The sequence below is a fragment of the Equus caballus genome, chromosome 18 (genome assembly GCF_041296265.1).
Source record: "Equus caballus isolate H_3958 breed thoroughbred chromosome 18, TB-T2T, whole genome shotgun sequence".
Classification (NCBI taxonomy): Eukaryota; Metazoa; Chordata; class Mammalia; order Perissodactyla; family Equidae; genus Equus; species Equus caballus.
The window spans coordinates 50202906-50229728 of NC_091701.1; the positions used below are offsets into that span (position 1 = coordinate 50202906).

The window sequence follows — 26823 nt, forward strand, 5'->3', positions numbered from 1 at the left end:
ATATTTAATGTTAGAAAAGTAGTATTGAAAATCTTTTGAACATTATTGGCAAAACTACGTAACTTCTGGTAAGGTGGATCATAGTACTTGACTTAATAGATGTTCACGATTATCTCCACTAATTGGATGGGAACAGATGTGTGAATAATCTAAAAATTATATTAGTGTTCCGTTCTTCTAAATTCTATATTCTTGAATCATTTCAGACTAATAGAAAAATAGTTTTAGGTTTCCCAAAGAAATGACTTCATAGAATCTCAGTTTAAGAAAATGCTTTGACTTTTATAGTGTGTAAATATAATAAATGGTCATTAAAAGAAACTGCTGTCTTTAAATAAATAAAATAAATAAATTTATTTAAATAAATATCCCCTTCCATTGCTGGGGGTAAAATTTTATGGTCACTAGCCTATCTCCTTTCTTTATTAGTTTACTTTTTTTCTTTTTTTTGATGAGGAAGATTCTCTCTGAGCTAACATCTGTGTCAGACTTCCTCTATTTTATATGTGGATCACCACCACAGTGTGGCTTGACAAGTGGTGTAGGTCCAGGCCCAGGATCTGAACCCGCAAACCCAGGCTGCCAAAGAGGAGTACACTGGGCTTAACCACTACGCCATGGGACTGGCCCCTTTATTAGTTTTCTTTTCTTTTTCTTATGTTATTGTCCTGATGTATTTGTTTTCTTTTTAATTGGCAACCAGCCTAAAGTTAAAATACTCTTTGGAAGTAGATAAGGGATAAATAATAAATAGAATATAGTGAATTAATCCAAAGGAATATTTATGCTTAGATTTGGAATATAGTTTTATTCTTTTTGTTGCATTTGAGACTTTTTCACATTCTTTTACTTTATGCAAAATAAACCAAACTTGGAATATCTGTTCATAGAAACAGGGAAACTTCCTGGCTTCTGCTTAGGAAAGATCTATTTTTAAGATAACAGTAAAGCTGCCTATTTTTATCTTTTAGATTCTGTTCTTATCTAAGCGTCATAACTTCTTCTAGCAACCAATTTGCTATTATTTGTGCATGGGGGTAAATTTTGAGTTCCTTGCTATAAAGACTTTCTTTTTGCTCTTGCTACCAACTGACGTATACTTAGGAAATTGTGTTGTTGGAAATCCAAATTTTCTATCTACTTTAATTTTTTTTTCACATTTTAAAGTAAATCTTGGCTTTTATTTTTACCTATTTAAGCAAATGATTTTCAAACTTTTTTAAAGCAATGGAATCCTTTTAAGGACAGTCAAATCTTACATTGAATTTAATGCATAGTATAGAAAATAGGTTGTTCTCATCTGTGTGCCAGGGGCTTTTCATACATTATGTATTCCTGAAAGACAGTGGGTAAATCTTAAGCATGTCTGGTACTTATCGCTTTATTTCTGTTTAATCTAGGCGACAAAAGGCTAGAGAGAGGCAGCAGAAATTGCTTGCAGAGTTTGCTTCACGACAGAAAAGCTTCATGGAAACTGCAATGGATGTTGGTAAGTCAAACTTTATTAGTTTAGAACTCTCATAATTACAGTTATTACCTTAGGGGTTAGCTAGTCCAATCTCCCACCAGTTTTAAACATTTCAGACAGATGGCTTTATTCTTTATTTAAACAGAAAAGTGATGGAAGATCAGACCTTTATTATAAGCAATCCATTCTGTTGTTGAGTAGCTTCAGTTGTTAGAAAGTTCTTCCTGATGGTAGCAATACAACGCCCTCCCTCTGTTCTCTTCTGTTAAACTGTCTTTCAGATTGGTGAGGTCCACCAACATGCATTTACTTATTCTGATCTTTTCCTGTGAATTGTCCTAAGATCCTTAAAATAGTTTTCAAATACTTTTAGTACCTCCTTCTTCTGCCACTTCCTTCAGTATTTATTAAAATCAGGTGCACTTCTCACTTTCATTAGGATTTGTACAATGAGAGGGGATACCATTTTCGTGTATGATGGTAGATTGTTAAGAGTAATCTTTTACAAACATGGGAGAAATAGATTAAATCTCAGTCTCAGTCTTCAGTTAGCCAGGATACTCCCTTCCCTGACTGCTTCCTGCATTCCAGTGAAATTCTTTTGCTTTATTTTTTTGACTTGCCTTTTATCAGTTGTTTACTTTTAAATTGTGAAGGTTGCTAACATTTTATTTTGCAGTTGTAATCAAGTTTTCCATCCAAAAGTGACTCTAACAGTTGAAAAGCAATTAATATGACTTTCTGAATGCTGTTGAGTAGAGGACTAAGTAGTGTGCTGAGATTCATTTACTGTTTTTGAGTCTTGTGGCCTGACTCTTAGACCACCTTAACATGACCATGTTTAGTATGTAGCCTTTTTTCTTATAGTCTCTTAGTTGCTGAGAACCATACCACCCTTTGTTCATTTCTGTTTGGGCCATGACTTTCTTATATTGTCTTTTGTTTTTCCTGAAGTTTCCAACTGCCTTTTTTCTTAATTATTGTGCCTTTGTGCTACCCAGTCATACATACCCAGTACTCAATCATACTGTCCTTTGCATGGAATTTTGTTCCATTCTGGTCCATTTGCTCTGTGGGCATGCTGTGCAGTCATTACCTTGGGATTTTCCTCTTGTTCATTGGTCTGGGGTTTCCTGCGTCTTACCTCATCTGGTTTTTTGGTTTTGTTTTGTTGCAATGCAGTCTCAAGTATATTCCTAACATGCTTATGTGGAGGCTAAACTTTCTGATTCTTTATGTTTCTGGATGGGACTCTAGTCTCCTCTCATGCTTGATTGTACGATTGTACATTTGGATGAATGCAGAATTCCAGATTGATGCACATTTTCTGTCACAACTGTGAAGGCAATACTCCCTTGTCTTTTAGCATTCATCTGATGAGAAGTCTAGTTGTAGTCTGATTCTTATTGCTTTGTAGGTGAGCATTTTTTCCCTTTCCTATGACACTTTTATAATTGTCTGATCCTTAGAGATCTGAAATTTTATGATTTATACCTAGGTGGATCTTTTTTCATTCTCCTTAGTACTTAATGGGCCTTTTCTGTCTGAAGATTCCTATATCTGAAGCTCTGAGAATTTTTTTCCTGATTTCCTTGATAACTAGTGTAGTCATTCTCCACTGTGACCCTCAATGATCCATGCCTTCTGGTATTTATGCCCTGTGTAGCCTCCTCCTATATTGCATTGGAATTGGTGTGTATGAGCACTGGAATATGGCAGAAGTGATGATATGTCATTTCTGCGATTAGGTAATGAAAGGCACTGTGGCTCCTGTCTTGCTTGTTTTCTCTCTCTCTTGGATTACTCATTCCGGGGAAAGCCAGCTGCCATGTTGTGAGCAGCCCCTATGGAGAGGCCTATATGGTGAGGGACTTAAGCTACTGAGTGAGCTTAAATGTGAAACTTCCAGCCTCAGTCAAACCTTTAGATGGCTGCAGCCCAGCTGTTAGTTTGAAAGTAATCTCATAAGAGATTCTGAGCCAGAACCATACAGCTAAAGTGCTCCCAGATTCCTGACTCTCAGAAACTGTGTGAGATAATAAATGTTGGTTTAAGCCACTGAGTTTTGGGGTAATTTGTTATACAGCAGTAGAGAACCGTTACAACACTTTTCTCCTTATATTTTCTTCATTCTCTTTTTGTGAGACTTTTACTAGTTGGATGTGGGATCTCCTGGACTGATCTTCTAGTCTTTTGTCTTTATCTTTTATGTCATGTGTTTTTTTGCTTTACATGCTTAGAAATTTCCTCTTTAGCATTTTATTTTATTTTATTTTTTGATGAGGAAGATTGTCCCTGAGCTAACATCTGTGCCAGTCTTCCTCTGTTTTATATGTGGGGTGCTGCCACAGCATGGCTTGATGAGTAATGTGTAGGTCCGTGCCTGGCATCTGAACCCATGAACCCTGGGCTACTGAAGCAGAGCGCACGAACTTAACCACTATGCCCCCAGGCTGGCCCCTTATTCTTACCTTCCTTATAGTATTTTTTCTCAAGTCTTTCTGAATGTGTTAGAGGTCTCTCTGTCTCTAAATTATCCTTTACCCTTCTGAATTGCTTTTTAAATTTATGTTGGTCTTTCATGTTTTTAGTTTTCCTCATTTGCGTGATGATCCTTGATTGTCTTAGAAAGATGGTCTGGGTAGCTACTTTTGGTTTACTGGGGTGTAAATAGGTTTAATCCTAGTAATTCTCTCCAGTCTGTGTATGCGGGTGAGATGTGTCAACTGTCAGACTTAGGTTAGAGTGGGAGGACAGCAGACTGCTCTGTTTGGGTCCCCAGATGTTAACGTTCATACTAGAAACCCAAGTGTTCTTCAAGCGACTTGTTCAGTTTCTTTGGAGAAGAATAGACTTTTATTTTCTTCCCCTGAGGTAAATGCCAAGCCATCTGTGTACTCTGTTCAGTCAAGGTTGGGGAGGGAATTGGGGTGCTGAGTAGTGAAGTTCTGCATATAGTCCTTCAATCAACTGTTCTGTTTTCAGAGCCACTTCATACAACTTCTGTCCTTTACCTCACTGGCTGATTCTGAGCCCAGAATTGACATTCTAATGGACAGATCAATTCTTCCTTTTCTGTACCTTTCTCATAATACATAAGTGGTTGCAGCTTTTATAGCTTTCTTTCATCTGTCAGCGTGTCTCCATCTCCTCCAATCTTTCAGAATTTTTTTTGTTTCCTGAGGAAGATTTTCCCTGAGCTAACGTCTGTGCCAATCCTTCTCTGTTTTGTATGTGGGTCACCACCAATGCCTGGCTGCCAAGGAGTGGTGTAGGTCCACGCCCAGGAACTGAACTTAGGCCTCTGAAGTGGAGCACACCAAATTTAGCCACTAGGCCGTGGGGCTGGCCCCCAATCTTTCAGAAATTTTACTGATATTTCTTACTTGTTGGTTGGTGAAATTTTCTTCCACAACTCCATCCTTTTTCTATAATTTTTTTTGAAATATTTCTTCATGTATTCTTTTCACTTGCATTTCAGTGGTTTTTTAGAAGGAATGAGAGACAAAAGTGTGTGTTCAGTCTACAATCTTGAGGTAGATACTTATTAATAATTTATTATTATAACATATCAAGTTAAAATTTCTGTTATTACCAAAGCATTAAATTTTTATTATAGAAACTGAGGAAACACATATAATCAAAAATAAAATAATCTTTTATTTTTACTACCAGATTTCCTAATCTAGGCTGTATCCTTACAAATCTTTTTCTAAGTATATATGTATATAAATATATTTTTTACCAAAATGAGGTAATTTTGCACATGCTATTTTTTCTTATGAAAAATTTCAAACATAAAGAACAACTAAAGGAATAGTATTATCAATTCCTGTATCTCAATATAACCTTCACCTGGTTAACATTTTTCTTTGTTCTCTTGCTCTCTCTCATAAATGAAGTAAGTTACAGACATCTTGGTGTTTACTACTAAATATTTCAGTATGCATGTCTTAGGATTGAGAATATTCTCCTGCTCAACCATAATATCTCATATGTAAGAAAATTACTTTTTCCTACAGAATAAAGAAAATAGCTTCAAAATACCAAACTTGATATTATGTTAAACAATGAAATTACTGAGTTAAAAAATTTAAAATTATTTACAGATCGTTTTCTCGTTCAGTATATGTCACTAAGGTTATATAGTCAGAGTTCTGTGTTCTAAAGTCACTTCAGAACAGTCCTTTTTTTGGGAGGTAGCGTAACCAGTTTGATGTACAGTTCAGTTTGTTTGCAACTTTAGGAACTAAGAAAAAAAGCTAGAAATACTTCTAGAAATTGTTTTTATCTGCTGCCTCCAGCTCCCAAGTGAGATTAGACAGAAGCAGTTTTCTGAGGCATTGATCAGGCAAAGGACCCAGAGGAGGTTAGGTGGTATTGTCTTGACTAGGAGAATGGTCACGTCATCTTCAGAGGAGAGTGGAGGAGAGGAGGAAAGAGTGGATGGAGATAGAGGTAGGTTCCACTGGGGGTAAGGGAAATAGGAAGTTAAGAAAATCACTCGGTAGCTTCAGTTTTCGGGGTTCAGTAAAAGGTGAGTTCTGCTGAGTGAAAAGAATGGCACCTGAGGCTTGGCATAGTTGCTGAGCAGAGTGGGAGATGTTGCTTACTGAGGCTAAGGATAAAGATTGATAAGCAATGCTTAGGGACCAGTTATATTCAAGATCACAAATTTGAATGTTACTAGTCTGCAAAGTTATTGGCTCCCTCTTCTAAATCTTACTACTTTTTGGAAGGTTTGACCTTTTTTGGCAGTAGCCGGGGCACAGGAAGAACAATTGAGGGATCAGGCAGACATGATTGCCAGCAAGCAGGCAGTTCACAGAAGCCATCAGGACAATGAGCTCCACTCTCTCAGTCTTGGTTCTTGCATGCTGCAGTGGTGACAGATGAGGTAATATAGATTCATGAGTACTTGGTTTACTTATGTTGGTCATGGCCATGCCTGTAGGATTCTGGACCATTCAGATTTGTATATTCCTTTTGTTTATAACTCGAGTAGTCCCTTCCCAAAGATTCAACCCTGAAAATCCATTAGAGACCCTATTTTCATCCATTGCCCAAGATAAAAATTGCAAAATCACCTGTTGATCTGCCTCCAATTACTATTTGCTTCATTTGCATATGACATTATGTGTTATAATATTAGCACACAAGGCAGGGCCACACCTGAGGTACCATCTGGCAGTAGTACAGATACAATTTAATCTTAGTCCAGTCCTCTGCTTCATTTGTCAGATACCTTTCGTCTTCTTTCTTTATTTCCCAGCTATGCTGTAAGAATGTAAACAATCTGTAGTTCTGTCTTTCTTATTTTACCTTTATCTTTGTGTATGAGAGATATTCTCCTGAGATGTCTAGTCTAGTATCATAACATACAGAATATTTCAGATTTCTAACACACAGTACTTTACAAATCCTCTAATCAAATATAGTGCGTTACTAGGTAGAAATTAAGAACAAAAGCTTTCTCTCCGAATGTACCAGATCTCTGTGATTAGTACTCTTACTTATCTGTTGTTTAATGCCTTTCTGTAGTATCGGGTTCCTATATGAAGAGACTCACCTCTGCGTTTCCTTCCATCCTACTTTCCTGATCATTATCCCCCATTGTTTATTTTTATTAGCCATCTAGGTGTAGGAATCAAGATGTTAGATTATAACCTTGAACCGTTAAGGTTTATCAGATAGATATGGCTGAAATGCAGCAGAATTGAGTTCCAAGTGAGAATTCCGATGCTTAATATAGAGTAAGAATTTATTTTGGAAATTATTTTCTGATCTTAAACATACTACAGCGCCGGCTCCGGGGCCGAGTGGTTAAGTTTGCACGCTCCGCTGTGGTGGCCCAGGGTTCGGATCCTGGGCGCAGACATGGCATCGCTCGTCAGGCCATGTTGAGGCGGTGTCCCACATCCCTCAACTAGAAGGACCTGCAACTAAGATATACAACTGTGTACAGGGGGGGTTTGGGGAGATAAAGCAGGAAAAAAAAAAAAAGATTGGCAACAGTTGTTAGCTCAGGTGCCAATCTTTAAAAAAAAAAAATACTACATTTTTTCATTGAGTTATAATTGACTTTATAACATTATATTAGCTTCAAGTGTACAAGATATGATTGGACATTTGTATATATTGCAAAATGATCACCACAATAAATCTAGTTAACATCCATCACCACACATAATTGCAAATTGTTTTTCTTGTGATGAGAATTTTTAAGATTTACTCTCTTAACAACTTTCAAATATATAATACACTATTAACCGTAGTCACCAGGCTGTTCGTTACATCCCTAAGACTTATTTACTTTATAACTGGAAGTTTGTACCTTTTGACCACCTTCACCCATTTCGCCCAATCCCTGCCTCCTACCTCTGGCAACGTCCAGTCTGTTCTCTGTATCTGAGTGTGTTTTTTAATTAAAGATTAAAGTTATAAGTTAGATCATACAGTATTTGTCCTCATGGTCCATCCATCCAAGGTTGTCAGAAATGGCAAGATTTCCTTCTTTTTTATGGCTGAACAATATTCTATTATATATATGTACACCACATTTTCTTTATTCATCCATTGATGGACACTTAGGTTGCTTCTGTGTCTTGGCTATTGTAAATAATGCTGCAGTGAATATGGCGGTGCCACATCTTTTGAGTTAGTAAATACCCAGAAGTAGAATTTCTGGGTCATATGGTAGTTCTCTTTTTAATTTTTTGAGGAACCTCCATGCCATTTTCCATAGTGGCCACACCATTTTCTAGTCCTACCAACAGTACGGAAGGGTTCCCTTTTCTCCATGACCTAGCCAAAACTTGTTATTTTCTGTATTTTCTGAGTTTTTCATAATAGCCATCCTAACAGATGTGAGGTGGTATCTCATTGTGGTTTTGATTTGCATTTCCCTGATGATTAGTGAGACTGAGCAACTTTTCATGTATGTCTGTATGTCTTCTTTGAAAAAAATGTCTATTCAGATCCTCTGCCCACTTTTTAATGAGATTGTTTGGATTTTTAAGCTATTGAATTGTGTGAGATCTTGGCAGATATATGATTTGCAAATATTTTCTCCCATTCAGTAGGTTGCCTTTTCATTTTATTGATGGTTTCCTTTGCTGAGCAGAAGCTTTTTAGTTTGATATAGTTCTAGCTGTTTACTTTTGCCTTTGTTGCCTTTGCTTTTGGTGTCAAACTTATTCCTTTTTAATCATAGAAATTGTATGGTACGGGAAAGCATAAAGAAGGACAAATTTTATCCCTAATTCCACCATCTAAAAGGCATGTTCATTACTGATGATACTGTATAGTACAGTTTTGTATCATACCTTTTAATATTTTAGCATAAAAATATCCCTATATTATTACTAAAACTCCTGGTATTTTTAAAGGCTGTACTTCATTGGAGAGGTAGCATAGTGTAGTGGTTGAGCAGGGACTCTGGAGCCTGACTGCCTGAGTTTATATCTGAGCCGCACCATTGCCTGGAGTAATTTAATTAACCTCTCTCTGCATTGGTTTGCCCATAGTTAAAAAGGGATTATTATACGACCTATTTCATAGGCTTGTTGTTAGTATTGAATGTATTAGTATATTTAAAACAGAGTACTTGGCAAATAATAGGTGTTTATAAGCATTGGCTGTTACTGTTATTATTTTTTTTCTACAATTTACTTAGTAATTCCCTCATAATTGGATTTCACTTTTTTTCTAATTTTAATTATTATAAAGGTTGTGTACACAAAACTTTTTCTGTATTTTGGGTCTAGGTGTAAGAGTATGAATTTCAGGGGATGATGATGATGATGATGATATATATTTTTGTATGTTAACTGTGTACCCAGCACTATGCTAAACACGTTCTGTATATTGGCTTATTTGTCCTGACATACGCATGCGATAAGTGGTATTCTCCCAGTTGAAGATGCCTAGACTTAGATTAAGTAATTTCTTTGAGGTTATACAGTAAATGGTAGTGCCTGGGCTATAACTCAACAAAGTTTGTCTGCTCCTTACTATTTCTTCATATTTGAAGCAAATTAAGGGGAGTTAAGTCATCACCTCCCCACCAAGTTGGTAGCCTGGAGATATGAAGGGACAGACATGAGAATAGTTGTGAAGTAAGAATTAATAGACCTGATGATTGATTGATTCAGACAGAAAGCACAAGAAAGAAGGGATATTCAACGTGTTGGGAATGTTTTATTTATTTTTTAGAAAACCAGAATGAAGCACCACCAGAGGCACTCACAACTAGAATATACAACTATGCACTGGGGGGCTTTGGGGAGAAAAAGAAAAAATTTAAAAAAAAAGAAAGATTGGCAGCAGTTGTTAGCTCAGGTGCCAATCTTTAAAAAAAGAAAACCAGAATGAAAAGAATACTGCTTTTCTAATAGCTGAAGCAAAAATTCTTGATGTGCCTCTCTTAGTTAGCTCCCCCCAAAACACGTGAATTAAAAGCAAATGGTGAGGGAGGGGATCATCCTAAACAAAAACTGAGGCCTGTTGTTAGCAGAAGGAGCAAGAGATACTAGGAGAAATGGGATCTGTCCACAGTACCCATCCTGTAAGATTTCTTTTGAAAAGTGGGATAGTCCAAGCAAGAGCTGGCATAGATCAGGATTTGGTTGACTTTTATTGTTAGTTGTGGAGGCAGCTGTTTATTTTGTTATTTAATTATACAGTTCAACTTGAGGTTTATCCCTTTATTTTTTAACAGCATGAACAAATATGCATATATTTACTTATCTGTGCTACCATTTATGTAAGAAGGGGGATTGGGGATATAAATATGTTTATATATTTTATACTGAGATATGAAAATATTTATATTTCCAGTGTCCCCTTCTTAGGTAATTGATAACATTATGTACTCTTTCTCTACCTTGCTCTTTTTTACTTAACATTATATCCTGGAGATCCCACCGTGCAGTGTATAGAGATATTCTTCGTCCCTTATTCTAGCTGTATAGTCTTGCATTTTGTAGATTTTCTGTAGTTTATTCAGATGAGATTGGGCACGTTCAGGGTGGTATGGCCAAGTCTTCCATAGTTTATTCAAATTGTCTTCTATTTCTGGACAATTGGGTTATTTTCAGTCTTTTGCTATATCAATAGTACTGCAGCAAATATCTTTGTGCATATATCTTTCTTTTTTTGGATAATGTATCTGTATGATAGGTTTTTGGAAGTGGGATTGCTGGGTCAAAGAGTAAATGCTTTTCTAATTTTGCTAGATATAGCCAAATTCCCTTCATAGCATTTGTACCACTTTACATTCTCTCCGAGTATGTCAGAGTATCAATTTCCCTGTATCCTTGTCATTAGAATATTTTATCAAATTTTGTATTTTTGTTACTCTAGTAGGTAAAAAGAAAAGGTATTGTGGTCTAGTAGGTTACCAGTAAGTACTTCTCAGTTGTAGGTAAAAATTAAAGTGGCTTAGTGTTCTTAAAACCAAATAAAACACTTATAATTTTGGATCAATTTATTCAATAAAGAAAATTCTCGGTGCTTGCACTGGGCTGCAGACCACACCTTACCCTGTGATATTTGTGTTTTGCAGTTGACTGTTCCCCAGGGGAGGCCTAATGTTTTCAAACAAAAATATATTTCATATGGTTTTGAGAGAATTAAATATATCATCCCTGTCATTATCTATTCTTTCCTCTGTTCATCCACAAAATGCCATAAACACAAAAGCAAAACATGCAGCAAGAAGATATTTGATTGTTTTCCAAATACTTGCTTTAGTTTAAATTAATCCAGTGAATTCATAAATGTAAAAGTTAAAAGTAAAGGCAGATGCTAGTTTGTAATTAACGATTAATTTTATGTGAAAAATAGACTTTAAGCAATTTTAACCAATATTAGAATAAGAAATTTTATGTAATAATGTAAACTCGTGAAGTAGAATTGTAATATTTATGAATGCTGAAGCTTTTCCTTCTGATGATAATTAAAATGCTATTGTTGGAAAATGACTTTTTCCCTTAAACTAAAAATACTCTGAATGGAAACACCTTTATCACTTTGAATGTTAGCTTTCAAGACTCACATAGTAAGGCAGAGTTCTGCAATTCTTTTGGAAGATTACATATTGTAATTAACATACGGTCGAAACATTGTTAGTTAGCAATTGCTATGTGACAAATCACCCCAAAATTTAGTGATATAAAACGATAATCATTTGTTATCTCATGAGTCAGTGGATTGACTGGTAGTTCTGCTGATTTGGACCAAACTTTTCTGCAAGGGGCTTAGCTGATCTCATCTGGGCTTACTCATGGATTTGTGGTCTGCTGGTTGGTTAACTGAGGGCTGGCCTGAGCTGGGGGGACGACTTGGCTCTGTTCCATGTGGGCTCTCTTTCTCCAGGAGGCTAGTCCAGACTTACTCTCCTGTAGGTGGCAGAGTTGTGAGAGAGAGGGAGAGAAAGAGAGAAAGCATGCAAGATCACTTGAGGCCTAGTCTTAGAAAGACATACTGTTATTTCTGCCACATTCTCTTGATTAAAGCAGTGAAGGCCAGCCCATATATAAAGAGCAGGGAAAATAAATTGTACCTCTTGATGGGAGGAGTTGCGAAGTCACATTGCAAAGATCATGGATACAGAAAGAAGTGGAGAATTGGAGCTATTTTGTAGTCATTCTAACACAGTGATTGTAAACAGAACTTTGGCAGATTGAATAGCTTTCAAAAGAATCACCTGCTTAATTCAGATAGATTCTTTTCTGTTCATGTAAAACTACATAGATGAGTTAACTATTGCTTTATTCATCTTTTTTGCCTATTGTGTAATAATATTAATTATGATGATTAAAAATAGGCACTTTTGTTTTAAAAGGGCAAGTGTCAATTTTACACAGAGACACATTAAATTTTAATTGTTTTGAAAGACAAAGTAGGATTTAAGAAATGAAGGGTTATTTATAAGTGTTTTCATTATTAGTATGGTTTCTGGTAGCACTTGAATTTCCCGTCTTTGACTATTACTCTCTCAGTTTTGCATCTGTCTTCATTTAGTTTACCTAGAGAAAATCATTGTAGTCTCTTCATTGCATCAATTTGCAGGACATAACCCTTTTAGATTTTTTTGGTGTGGAAAATGTGTACAGATGTTGATGTGTGCATACAGTTGACAGAATTAAGTATCTTATAATACTGCAGAAAATATCTAGTTGAACTGTTCATTTAATATGCATTAACATTTTTTAATTGAAATATACACAAAGAAAAGTACATTTATCATGATTGTAGAGCTGTTTGAGTTTTTAAAAACTGGCTATCACTGTGTAACCAGCTTCCAGATTGAGAAACAAAACATTACCAGCATCCCATAAATCCCCTTCATGTTCTCTGTCACTGCCTCTTCCCGAAGTAACCAGTATCCTTACTTCTAATAGGATATATTAATTTTGCCTGTTTTTGTTCTTTATGTAACCATTTACATACAATATGTACTCTTTGAGCCTGGCTTCTTTTAGAACAGAGTGTTGTTAATTAATATTTTCCCATATCTTTATGTATAGCTGAGAAACAATAATAGCATTTAAATATAAGCATTTAATTTGGTCATAGGTCCTTTTTAAATCTTAACTAAAATTTCAAAATTGAGTACCAGAATGACAGAATCAATCATAAGTTGCCAATAATATATTTTAATTCATTATAGAATATACAGAAGCGGTGATTTTCCTCATCTTTAAAGAATTAAACCATGATCTTTTTAGTTTCTTGAAGAAAAACAAGGAAGGGACATTAGTGTCTGTAATTATTAAAGTCAGAATTCAAATAAAAATCACTTTGCATGAAAAAGAGGTCATCTATTTTATTTTTGTGCCTTAACCACTGTATCACCATAGAAAATTGTCAAGCCTTTCTTTTCAAAACTCTGGAAAAGGTGACTTAGCAGCCTCTTTGATAATGCGTTTTGGTATTAGGATTTCCTTGGAGTGTTCAAGTTGATTCTACCAAGACCTAAAAAAAGGAAAATGATCTTTGCTTGTGAGATAGAGTTAATGAATTCTAGTTCTTTGGTACTTAAGATGAGACTGTATTATTTTATGACACTTTGTCAGGTGATTTCCGTATTCTCATTTGAACTTGAGAGTAATCAGACACACTCCCTCTTTTCTCTACTAAAGTTTTCTCCCTAAAAAGCAAAGTAATCATATGTCAGATCTTAATGACCTCTGGTACTTTCTTTCTTTTGAAATGTTCTTTTCAGTTTGACCCATTAATCTTATTTTCATAGACATTGAGTTTTCTCGTTCGGATTCCATTCATGTATTGTTTTTTTCTCTGATTTCTTTATTGGCTTCTTTTTTATTTCCATTAATACTGGGCATTATCCAAAGTTTTATTTTAGGTCTCTGCCCCTTTTCCTGTCACTTCTCTTAATAAATATTAAATATATGTTTATCTTTATGAATTATTAAAATATATCTAAACTGTATATCTTTCTTTCCCTATTTCTATGATGTACTTATATATATGCCTCTATCTTTCAAGCATGTCATTAATCACTTCTCCTTCCCTGGTCTTACCAATCCCCTCTACTCGTTTCTTTGCCACTATGAACAACATCACAGCTTCATGAATTTAAAAGTCTATAGGAAAATCATTATTGACTCAATATTTTATTTCTTGCTGTTAATGACATTATATTGCCAGAAGATTACTGTTACTTTCTGTAGTAGTTCTGTTTTATTAATATATATGGTCATATCTAAATGATTTCCTTACATAAATAAATATGTATTGATTATTATTGCTAAGATAAATCACTAGAATTGAAAGTAAAGGAGAAGTAGTTTGTTCCTCTTTTATCTCCTAAGAAATACTGCCATTTCTTTCCAAGGGCTGCCATGTTATTATAAATTTCCCCTATGAGGTACCTCAAAGAAAACTAGAACAAATAATCTCCCCTGTTTCCTTGAATTATAGTATTTTAAAGTTTCCTGTTTTGATACAAATATGTTTGTCTCTGTATTTTTGGTTTCAATTTTATATGTGAATAATACAACATCAGAAGTATGTTTGACCATATATTATTTAAAATCTTTCATTATATCAACTATTTGCATTTTTGTGTCTCTTTCTTAGTAAACATTTTACTTTAGAAAGGTAATTTTTCCATAGTTTTTTTTACTGAATAACTTTATTATTATTGAAGCTCAAAATTATTTGTACTTGTTTTTTTTTCACATTTTCATTGAAGAGAGATTTTCCTCCTTAGGAATTAAGTGCTGTAACTTTTTTCCTCAGATTCTCCTGAGAATGATATTCCCATGGAGATAACCGCAGCAGAACCACAAATTTCTGAGGCAGTATATGATTGTGTTATTTGTGGACAGAGTGGCCCCTCCTCTGAAGACCGACCTACGGGATTGGTTGTATTGTTGCAAGCATCCTCAGGTAAAATCAAAGTAATTTTTCATTGGGAACATTTTAGAGCCAAAGTATGTACAACAGATTAATAAATATCTGTATTAAATGAAAGTTATATCTTTGTCTAGATATAATTATCAATCTATACAAGCATACTTCATTTTATTGCACTTTGCAGATATTGAGTTTTTTACAAATTGAAGATTTGTGGCAAGCCAGTGTTGAGCTAGTCTATTAGCACCATTTTTCAAATAACATTTGCTCAGGTTGTGTCTGTATGTCACGTTTTGGTAATTCTTGCAGTATTTCAAACTTTTTGTTATTATATTTCTTATGGTGATCTGTGATGAGTGATCATTGATGTTGCCGTTGTAATTGTTTTGGGGCACCATGAAGCTCGCCCATATGACAGTGAACTTAATCGATAAATGTTGTGTGTGTTCTGACTGCTCCACCGACATCCCCCGCCATGCCCTTATTTCTTGAACTATTAGAAGCAATTATTCTTGAAACAGGCTGTTGATTGATATGTTTACCAATCCATAGTTAAAAAATATTTTTTAAAGTTGAAGGATTTGTCTGAATGCTCTCCATCCTCTCTCATACTGAAGTATTTTGAGGTTCTGATAACTCTTACACACTCTAGTCTCTATGAATTCAATCTTTTTCAACAGAAGTATGTATGAAGCAAAGAGAAAATAAAATTCTTACATATTTCTTCAGAGCACTTTTTTCCCGGGGTGTTTACTCCCTAATTTAGCATGGTAAATGGAAAGAGATATAAAAGACTCCCTGAGTTCAAATATAGGTATTGCTTGACATAATCTGGCCAAGTTGGTTGCCTTCTTTTAAACATAGAGATAATATTGCCTTCAGAGGATTATGTTGGTTAAGTAATGTGATATAGGCAAAAAGATCTAATATGGTGCCTGGGAAATTAGTGTCTCCTCCTGTTACTCTTCTTGTTTGAAAATGAAATTGATCTGGGAAACCCCAGTGGAGTAGGACATTGGAGTAGAGCTGCCAAGACCAGAAATGCCTACTAAAAAGGAAATGTGTGGGAGTATTGACTACTTTTGCAGCTACTTCTCTGTTTTACTACTGTGACAAAACCAGCTTATTAGATTATTGCTGCTTGACTATCCATAACTTCTTCACCAAATACTTTATAATCATCAACTTAATGTTTTATTTATTCATTCATTCCACAAATATTTATTGAGCACCTAGATGCCAGATACTATTCTAATAAGAAACAAAACAAAATCCCTGCCCTAATGAAGCATATGTTCTTATTGTTTTAAACTTTTATTTGTTCATTATTTTATAGTTTTTAAGTTGCTTTGACTTGTTACTTCATTTAATCCCTTTTTAATAATTTTGTACACTATAAAACTAATTAGTATTGATAATTCCACTCTACCGTAGCTCTTTTATTTTTTAAAGATAGAAGGAAAGGAATAAGAAACTAACATTAAAAAGCATTAAATCTCGAGTGATTTTTATTTTATTTTTTTGAGGAAGATTAGCCCTGAGCTAACATCTGCCACCAATCCTCCTCTTTTTTGCTGAGGAAGGTTGGCTCTGAGCTAACATTCACGCCCATCTTCCTCTACTTTATGTGTGGGATGCCTGCCACTGCATGGCTTGATAAGCAGTGTGTAGGTCCATGCCCAGGATCCAGACGGGTGAACTCTGGGCTGCTGAAGCAGAGCGTGCAAACTTAACTGCTATCCCACTGGCCCAGCCCCTCGAGTGATTTTAATTGGAAACTTTGGGTGTTTCCTTGCTTTCTTTCTGAGCCTCAGTCGGTCACTGATATCCTCCCGCCTTTTACCACTCTTTACTTTTTCCTTACTTCTGACTTCTTTATTTAGATCTCTTCTCTTTTTCTTTTTACGTTTGAATATGGAAAATTTTAATTATATGCTAAAGTAAAGAGACTAATAAAATGAACTTCCACGTCCCCATCAGTCTTAACGGTGATTAACTTGTGGTTAATCTTACGTATTCCCTCTCTCTAGAATTATTTTGAAACAGATTCTAGACATCGTGTAATGTCATCTGTAAATACTTCACTGTTTCTGTTAAAAAGACAGGACTTGTTTTTAAACATAACCACAGTCACTCCTAAGTGATTACTTCCTCAGAACCATCAAACACCTGGTCAGTGTTCAAAATTCCCCGATCATTTCTAATTTACTTTGTTTAATTAATTTATTTATAATTGTAGGGTCCCCGTGTACTCTTTTAATTAATAGATTCCCTTTTTATCTCCCTTGTTGTCGCCCCCCCCCCCAATGCATCTTACTTTTTGAAGAAGTTGGGTTATTGAAGAGCATTTTTGGATGTTGCTGAACGTATCCGCTGATGTTTAACATGTTCCTCTCTGTCCACCCTGTTTTCTCTCTGAGATATTAGCCGTGCACGATGATTAGTGCCTAGATTCACCAGTTCATCAAGGATCACAAAATCTCTTTCATGTTTCTTTATTAGCTGAAATGCTTCTATAAAAGAAATTTCACCTCATCAACTATTTGGTTACTCTGAGGTATAGATTGTACATGAAAGGCAGAATACAGAGTGTATTCTTTCCCGTTATTTACTAGTCCTCAAAATATTGAGGTAGTGGTTCTTTAGCACTTTCCAAAAATAATTAATTAGTACTTTTTGTATCATTAAGAACTCTGTTGCAGTTAATTCTTGTTCAGCTCACGTTCTTCCATCTTTGTTCAGTGAGAGCCTCTTCAAGTTATCTCCTGAGTCCTTTTGACATAAACCTTGTAGACTTGAGATTTTACATTTTCTGGTATGGCATGTTATACCATATTTGTCTGATACATTTCCTGCCCTGAAATCAGCCATTTCTCTAAGAGTCTTATTTTTTTTTTTAGTAGAAAATGGTATTTAGAGACCACAGTCTGGGTGCGAGGTGTGATTGTTGCTCTAGATCCTTTTTGTATCCACAGATTCTTTGTTGGCTTGTTCTTGAAACCATGTAGCAAGGAAAAGTCCCATGCTTTCTCCCCTTAGTCTAACATTTGACTTGTGCTGAGTTACAGACCTTAGATTAGGAACCCTTCAGAACAGTGCTTAAATCAAGAGCCTTTATAGCAGTTGTGATAAGGTCTAAAGGTGTTGATTTATATGCCGTCTCACTATTGTGCAGAATGCCTGTTGTAAATATTCCTCATTTTGGGAGCTTCAGTTCTCCATAGGAGAAGAATACAATATTAGTAATCTTTCCATTCTATTAATCCTCATAATCTTTGCAAAATTTAAAGTCCAAAGTTAAAGTCAGTGTTTTTATCTTCATAGTTCTTTAAAAAATAGATGTAGGGGCTGGCCCCGTGGCTGAGTGGTTGGGTCCGCGCGCTCTGCTGCAGGCGGCCCAGTGTTTCGTTGGTTCGAATCCTGGGTGCGGACATGGCACTGCTCATCAAGCCACGCTGAGGCAGCGTCCCACATGCCACAACTAGAAGGACCCACAACGAAGAATATACAACTATGTACCAGGGGGCTTTGGAAAGAAAAAGGAAAAAAATAAAATCTTAAAAAAAAATATATATATATATATATATATATATATATATGTAGTAAGAAGGAACTAAATCTGAAAGAACTGCAGATTGAGATTTTTAAATCAAGTACCAATGTTCTCATCTGTAGAAAAATGCAGTCATTTAGATAAAAACATAAAGGGTGGAGAGGGGAGGGGAGGTGTAGCTATAAAGGAGCAGAGATTTTTGTATACTATTGAAACTAACTTGATGTTAATTCAAACTTGATTGTTAGAAAGTGAAGGTGTTAATTATAATCCCCAAGGTAACCACTTAAGAAAAAATTAAAAAAGAAAAGAAAATGAAAAGAAAAAGAGACAAGCAAGGAATCAAAATGGTATGCTAGAAAATTCAATTAATCACAAAAGAAGGCAGTAATGGACAAATTGAGGAACATATAGAAAATAAATAGCAAAATGACAGAAATAAGGCCTTGTAAATTAGTAATTACTTGAAATATAAATTCATTAAACTCTCCAATTAAAAGGCAGAGATTGACAGAATGGATAAAGAATACTTGAATAGACTCTCTGTAGGAGACATTTTAGGTCCAAAAACACAAATAGGTTGAAAGTGAAAGGATGAGAAAAGATATTCCATGCAAATAGTAACAAAAGAAAGCTGGAGTGGCTATACTAATAGCAGACACAGTAGATTTTAAGTCAAAAATTTTTACAAGAGACAAGAAGGATATTAGTTTATGTTGATAAATGTGTCAATCCTTCAAGAAAATATGACAATTAGAGACATACACACCAGACAGAAGAGACCCAAAATATATGAAGCAAAAATTGACAGAATTGAAGGGAGAAATTGATAGTTTTATAATAATAGGTCGAGACTTCAGTGCCCTACTTTTATTATTAGATAGAAAACTAGACAGAAAGAAGATCAAAAAAAGAAATAAAACACTTGAGCAATACTGTAAATCAATTAGATCTAACAAACTTTTATAGACCACTCTATCCAACAATAGTAGAGTACATATTTTTCTCAATTGTGCATGGAACATTCTCCAAGATAGCCCATATATTAGGCCACAAAACAAGTCTCCATACATTTAAAGAGATTAAAATCATCTCACGTATCTTCTTCAACCACAATAGAATGAAACTAGAAATCAATAACAGAAGGAAGACTGGAAAGTTCACAAAGATGTGGAAATTAAGGAACACATTCTTAAACAACCAATGAGTCAAAGAAGAAATTACAAGTGAAATTAGAAAATACTTTGAGATAAATGAAAATGAAAACACAACATACCAAAACCTATGGCATGCAGTGATGACAGTGCGCAGAGGGAAATTTATAGCTGTAAATGCTTACATTATAAAAGAAGTCCAGGCCAGCCCGGTGGTGTAGTGATTAAGTTTGCATACTCTGCTTGGCAGCCTGGGGTTCATGGGTTCACATCCTGGGCTTAGACCTACACACTGCTTGTCAAGCCATGCTGTGGTGGCATCCCACATACAAAATAGAGGAAGACTGGCACAGATGTTAGCTCAGGGTCAGTCTTCCTCAAGCTGAAAGAGGAAGATTAGTGAGAGATGTTAGCTTAGGGCCAGTTTTCCTCATCAAAAAGAGAAGATCCCAAATCAATAACCCAACTTTACACTTGAAGGAACTGGAAAAGAAAGAGCAAGCTGAACCCAAAGCTAGCAGAAGGAAAGAAATAATAAAGATTAAAGCAGAGGTAAATGAAATAGAAAACAGGAAAACAATAGAGAGAATCAGCTAAACCAAAAGTTGACTCCTTGAAAATATCAACAAAATTGACCAATTTTTTAGCTAGACTGACTAAGAAAGAAAGAGACCACACAAATAACTAAAATCAGAAATGACAGTAGGGACATTACTACAGACCTTAACAAATAAAAAAGACTAAGAGAATGTTACAGACAATTTTGCACCAGCAACTTTGATGTCCTAGGTGAAATGGATAAGTTCCTAGAAACACACAGACTACCAAAAATTACTCACAAAGAAATAGGAAATTTGAACAGACTTTAAGTAAGTAAAGAGATTGAATCAGTAATCAAGAACTTCTCAACAAATAAAAGCCCATTACTAGGTAGCTTCATTGGTGATGCTACCAAACATTTAAAGAATTAACTCCAGTCTTTCTCAAACTTGTTAGGAAGTATTCCCTCTCTCTTTTTTTTTTTTTTTCTAATTCATACTGTGAGGCCAGCATTATCGTTATACCAAAGCCAGGTAAAGACATCATGAGAAAAGAAAATGAATGACCAATATCCCTTATGAATACAGATGTAAAAATCTTCAAGAAAATCCTGGCAAACCAAATCCAGCAGCATATTAAAAGGATTATACATCGTAACTAATTATATTTTAGTTGCTAGCATCTACCTGCTTCTGTCTCTTCTTTCTGCTGCTGCTGCTATAAGTCTCTTCAAAAGTTGGGGCCCCCAGTGATCCACCTGATAGTCCCTTCCCTAAGAATGGCTTTTCCCATGCATATTGAGTCTTATAGTAATGTGTGGCACTGTATGTTTATATCCCCACTCCCTTTTTTGTGCTTTGATATTTTACAGTTATAAAATCTTAGGTTTTTATCCCCTTTTGCTGTATACTTTTCCCCCTAGCTTTTCGTTTTGAAAAGTTTTATATATACAGAAAAGTTGAATGCTCTTCACCTACACTCACTTATTGTTAATGAATTGCCCTGTTTGTTTTTCTCTCTCTCATCTACACACACACACACACACACACACACATACTTTTCAGAAGAAAATTGCAGACAGCATGACATTTTGTCCCTAAATACTTCAGAATGTATCTCCTAAGAACAAGGATATTCTTTTATATTGCCACAGTAAATTATCATACCCAAGAAATTTAATATTAAAAGCATCTAATGTTCTATGTTCAAATTCTCCCAATTGTCCCAGTATTTTTTAAAGCAGGTGTTTTCTTTTCTTGATCTAAGAAGCAACCAAAGATCACGTATTGCATTTAGTCATTTCTTATTGGTCTCCTTTAATCTAGAACAGTTTCTCCAGCTGCTTTTTAAAATTTTGAAGAGTCCAGCTCAGTTTTTCTGTAGAATGTCTCATTTTCTGGATTTGTGTGATTATTTCCTTATTATTAGATTCAAGTTAAACATTTTTGTCAATGGCATTATACAGATGATGTTCCTTTGCATTGCATCACATCAGGAGGCTCATAGAGACAGCTTGTCCCATTATTGGTGATGCCAGCCAAGTTTGATCGCTTGGTTGAGGTGGTAGGTAACCTTTGGGATGATACATTGAGACTCTAACAATTTACTCTTTTACGTGATGTTCATTGCTTGAATGAATGTGTTATCTGTAACTCCTTTAGGTCCTTATGACCTGCTTCCTCAGTGTTTGAATACCTCCTTGCTCTTTATTACACACAGTTCCAGGCTCACCGTGCACTTTTTCCAACCCTGGACTCAGCTTTTTATCCAAGTATCTGTTTCCTTTAAGTAAAAAATAATATATTTAGAAATAAAGTTTATTGATACTGGAGAGTCATACCTTCTAGGCTTTTTTAGTGGACAGATTTTGGAAATCATTCGACATCCATCCATGAGTTTATAGTCATATTTTAGTGTTTTTTTAAAAAATAAATATTGGCGTATTTGAAGCTTTATCTATTCTGTAGGAGAAAACTGGAATACCGTTTTAGTTTTTAGGTCTTTAAAAATATTCTAATAGTGGAAAACTTAATGAAGCTTTGCGAATCGGATATATATGTTGGTTTAATGAGCCCTTCTCTCTGTTGTGAATGTAGTTTTGGGGCAGTGCCGTGACAACATTGAACCAAAAAAGTTGCCTATCACTGAAGAAGAGCAGATTTACCCTTGGGATACATGTGCAGCAGTTCATGACGTGAGGCTTTCATTATTGCAGCGTTATTTTAAGGACGTAAGTACTCTTTTTATTGAATAGTATTTTTGTCTGCAAAACTGAGGATTATTTCCCTTTGGAGTGTTACTTTATATATTTTTTTTCCTGCCAGATATCATTCTGATTTGGAATCTGCAAGTCTATTAGGAAAAAAATTAATATGTAGATAGTAAATAAATGGAAATCTGTTAATAAATACAAATTTCAGGTTATAAATGTAATACCTTTGTTTTAAATGGTGAATATCGTGAGGTATACAAATTCAATTCAATGGAATAATAAGTATTAACTCTATAAAAACTTTTAGATGTGGCATGAATATTTTATGAAGATTTTTGCCTCCTTTTTTAACGTCTTTAAAGATATACAATAAAATCTCATGATGCTTTTTAAGTGTAAATTAAGGGCAGATTTAATTTATGACTTCCGTGGTTTCTTGTGAACTTGATAGATTTTTTTTTTCCAGCTCTTTGCATCTAGGAGCTCTAGCACTCTAGTGTTAAAAGTGTTGGGAAGATCAACTTTATTTATTTAGTAGCAGCAGCATTAGCTTGTTTGTATAATTTCTGTACCGCTTTTAATGTTTCCTGAGTGGATTATCAAATGGGATCTGTTGGGTTTGGATCTACTGTATCTTGAATTAAGTAAACATATGTTAATAACTTAAAATTCTCAAAAAATAAATAAAGCTTTATTTTTAGTTAGCTATATGAGATGATTTTCTTGACAGATTCCCAAATGTACTTCTTGCTTGCCCACAATGCACTGGTTTAAATGGAAGAAACTAGTGGGATAGGTGGAAGACAGAATATTTAATTAGAATAAACAGTAACTGACCTAGTAATAAGAGTCAGAGTAGAGTGTAGTTCAATGGTCTGGACTGAGGATTCTGGAGGAGCTGATGGCTCTAGTTAGGGGGGTGTTGTGTGGAGTAGGAAGAATCCCAGAACAGAAAAACTGGGGTTTGGTCCTGATTCTGCCATTTCTTAGCAATATGAGCTTGGCCAAATAAATAAGCTAAGACTCAATTTCCTCATCTGGAAAATAGGGCTTGTAATGGTCTTTCATGCAATAACCCACCAGGCTAGAAATTTCTTTAGATCTCTTTGTATATAATAAAGGTCAGTGTATATGTAAATTGGTGTTTTTAATATTTAAACTAGCCCATTTAGGAGGGCTCAGGTTAGGCCTTATTAGCCAATTTGGGTTAGGTGATGAGAACTATGCTTCCATATATTTTCAGAGGCTTTACAATGAAATTATAATTATTTGGAGAAAGAAGCCTGTGTGTGTGTGTGTACGTGTACATATGTATGCACATATACACTTTCACACTTTTTTCTTTATTCTTTATTGTTCAAATTTTTTGCAGCATATATATATATTACTTTATTAATTACATACCAATAAGTATTTTCATTTTGAAGAAAATCATTAAATTATGTGCTAAGTTCTGCTTTTGCAGAAACTTGCTATTACTTTTACTTAGAATTTTTTCTTGCCATAATCCTTTTAATTTTATCATTTTGAATCACTTTAGAGTAAATGATTGATCAAAAAGATGAATCTCAAAGCCAAATAGAAAAGAAAAATAACTTAATCAAAATATAACTCAGACTTAAGAGCAAAATAATTTTGAGGGAAGGTGAGATCTAATAAAGGAGAGAAACAGTGAGGTATCTCTTTCTTGCAGTCAGAATAATATTTCATTTCTAGAAAAAAAATCTTCTTTGTAAAAAGGCTCTGAACTGGACTGAATCTCTGTTGTGTTTTTGTTAGTGATTGTGAGATTTTATTTCTACATTAATACTTTTGTGTACAGTCATGTGTCACTTGATGAGGATATATTCTGAGAAATGCAACATAAAGTGAACATCATAGAGTGTACTGAAGAGGAACAATATTTGCCACCTAAAATGTATCTCTTTAACATGAGGACATTTCAGGCTGATTATTTTTAAGAAACAAAAGACTCAAAGTTTTTCTTGTTACCTCCCGTTTAATTGGCTAAAAGAATTTAGATTAAAAAAAACCTTGTCTCTGGAAGCAAGCTATCACCTTGGCATAACACGAAGTAGGTGGTAGACAGGAAGGAACTAGAAAAATCTGTTTGTTGGGCTCCCCTCTGTGTTCTTCTGTTTCTGTGTCTCCAAAAAACCACTTGTTTTCCAAACATTTGCTCCTTTTCACCTACCTGTGAATTGCCTTCCTTCCCTTTGAAGTCCCTGACTCTCCCCACCCCCAACATCTTTTGTCTTTAGCTGAGGATGGTATTTAAGATGAGGGCTTTGCCCATTTTGATGAGTTACTCGGTTTTCCTGGGTTTCTCCTCTGTATACATGTTATTAAACTTTTGTTTTTCTTCTTGTTAGTCTGTTTCATGTCAATTTAATTCTTAGACCTGCCAGAAGAACCTAGAAGGGTAGAGGAAAATTTCTTCCTCCCCTGCACTACTTATACAAACCTAGATGGCATAGCCTACACACCTAGGCTATGTGGGACTAATCTTATGGGAGCACTGTCATGTATGCGGACCATTGTGGACCAAAACATCATGTAGCACATGACTGTACTTTCATAATGGTTGTTTTATGTATATGTGGTATGCTCCCTGGACTGTGTGCCTCTGGAGGTCTAGGGCTGTTTCTTACACTTGTTTTATAATCTCCTCAGGGACTACTACATGCTATGTGTGTTGTAGATGCTTACTGGATTTCTTACTGAATTACTCTAGCATAAAGTACCAGAGTTTTGTAGCCATGTAGACTGTATAGGCAGAAGAGTTACTATCAGTGGGCACTGATACTGATTATAGAATTAGTCTGTGTAGATTCTGCTCTTTTCAGATCAAATGAATGCATTTTACAGAGTTGACATACAGAATTTAGTCATGGAAGACAGTACGTTTACTATTGAAACTGGAAGTGCTATGTATGAGAAAGATGACACAGTAGGGAGGGAACCAGAGCTTTGCAGTCAGATAGACTTAGGTTTGAACTTGGACTGTACCGCTTATAACTGAGTGATCTTGGTAGACTTTCCATTCCTTTTTTGTAAAAAGGGCTAGCACCACTTACTGTAAGGGGTTTTAATAAATATTGAGGTTGCGAAGATTCAATGTTAACCACTTAGCACAGTGGTGGTACATCTTTGAAGTCTTCCTAAAATAAGAGTGTCATACTGGGGAATGTTTTCCTGCTTTTTTTGAATCTAGCAGATTCAAATAAGACATCTAACAGTTATATAGACAAATGACTTACTATTTTCAGTTTTAAGAGCTAACTGCTTTTATTAGAAAGAAAGATTAATTACATTTTTATAATACATTGCCAAAGAGAGCAGCTTGTTTTTTAACAGACTACCAACCATTCTAAAATGATCTAACACCAAAATCAGCTTCTGCTTCAAGCAGCTCCAAAATGTAAAACAGAGATGAGCAGGCCTCCTGTTGTTTTTCTGATTTGCAGCAGTAAAAGCCAGCTTGCCTGCTGTGAGTATTTGATCTGTGCTGCTGCACATCTTTAAATCGGCTGGCAAGTGTGCTGTGTATTATTTTCACATGCTTTCAAATGCTCATGAAAAGTCTTGATTTAATATTGGAACTTTGTTTACTATTGTTTAAAGATGATTTGGTCATCTTACATTATAATGTATAAATTTCTTTCCAATTAAAAATAAAATTTAAAGATTTACTCAGTTTTGATGGCTCTCAAGTCTTTCGTTATATGCTGTCACTCATGTTAGACCTGGTGCCTGATACTGCTCTGGCTTGGCCATCTGTTTACTGCAGACTCTACAGGATGAACTCAAGTTCAGACCAGTTGCTGTTTGACAGAGGCCAAGTGAAAATTGAAGGAAAATTATTTTAGGAGGAAAAATCTAAGCCTGTTTGTAGGTTGAAAGGAAGGAATTAGCAGAGAAGCTAGAGATTTAAGAGAAAGAAGAAATGAAAATAATTCACTTATAAAACAAATTTAAAAGGATATGTAGTTTGCTTATATAATCTAGGTCCCTTCTTTATTGTATATTATATTAAAACCTTATAAATGTTAAGACAATTTTTTGGTTATTCTTATGACCGAATTTGTACTTTAGAAAGACATTTGGAGGATGCATCATGAAGAGAAGAAACTGGAGTCAAGGAGACCAGTTAAGAAACTTTAAGAACCCCCACAGCAAATGATACAGACTTGAATGTTATAGTGGGAATGAAGAGGAGAGGCCAAAATCATGGGTTAATTAGGAGATAGAATCCATATGGTTTGGGAACTAAGACTGTGGTGTGAAGAAAATGGTATGATGTAGAGTAACTGTTAATTTTCTTATTTGGGGACTAAATAGATTTTGGAGTTTTTAAACCAAGGGGAAAAGAAAGATTCATGGAGAAAATGACAAGTATTTGATACATTGATTTTATGTTATCTGAGGGACATCAAACTGGAGATTTCTGGTTGGCGGCTCAGTGTTTGTATCTTGCACTCAGGCAAGAGATCTGGGCTTGGAAGGTAGT

General features: G+C 35.1%; 1 protein-coding gene across 9 annotated transcripts in view; it reads left to right on the plus strand.

Annotated features, from left to right (window-relative positions):
• The window catches only part of UBR3 (ubiquitin protein ligase E3 component n-recognin 3), a 222596-nt gene that overhangs the window by 117239 nt on the left and 78534 nt on the right, over positions 1-26823 (plus strand). For all 9 annotated transcript variants that reach the window (XM_023623102.2, XM_023623103.2, XM_023623105.2 and 6 more), the window contains 3 exons: positions 1401-1489; positions 14738-14887; positions 22198-22331. In XM_023623102.2, the coding sequence (XP_023478870.1) occupies positions 1401-1489; positions 14738-14887; positions 22198-22331 (373 nt within the window). The remainder of the gene's footprint in view (positions 1-1400; positions 1490-14737; positions 14888-22197; positions 22332-26823) is intronic.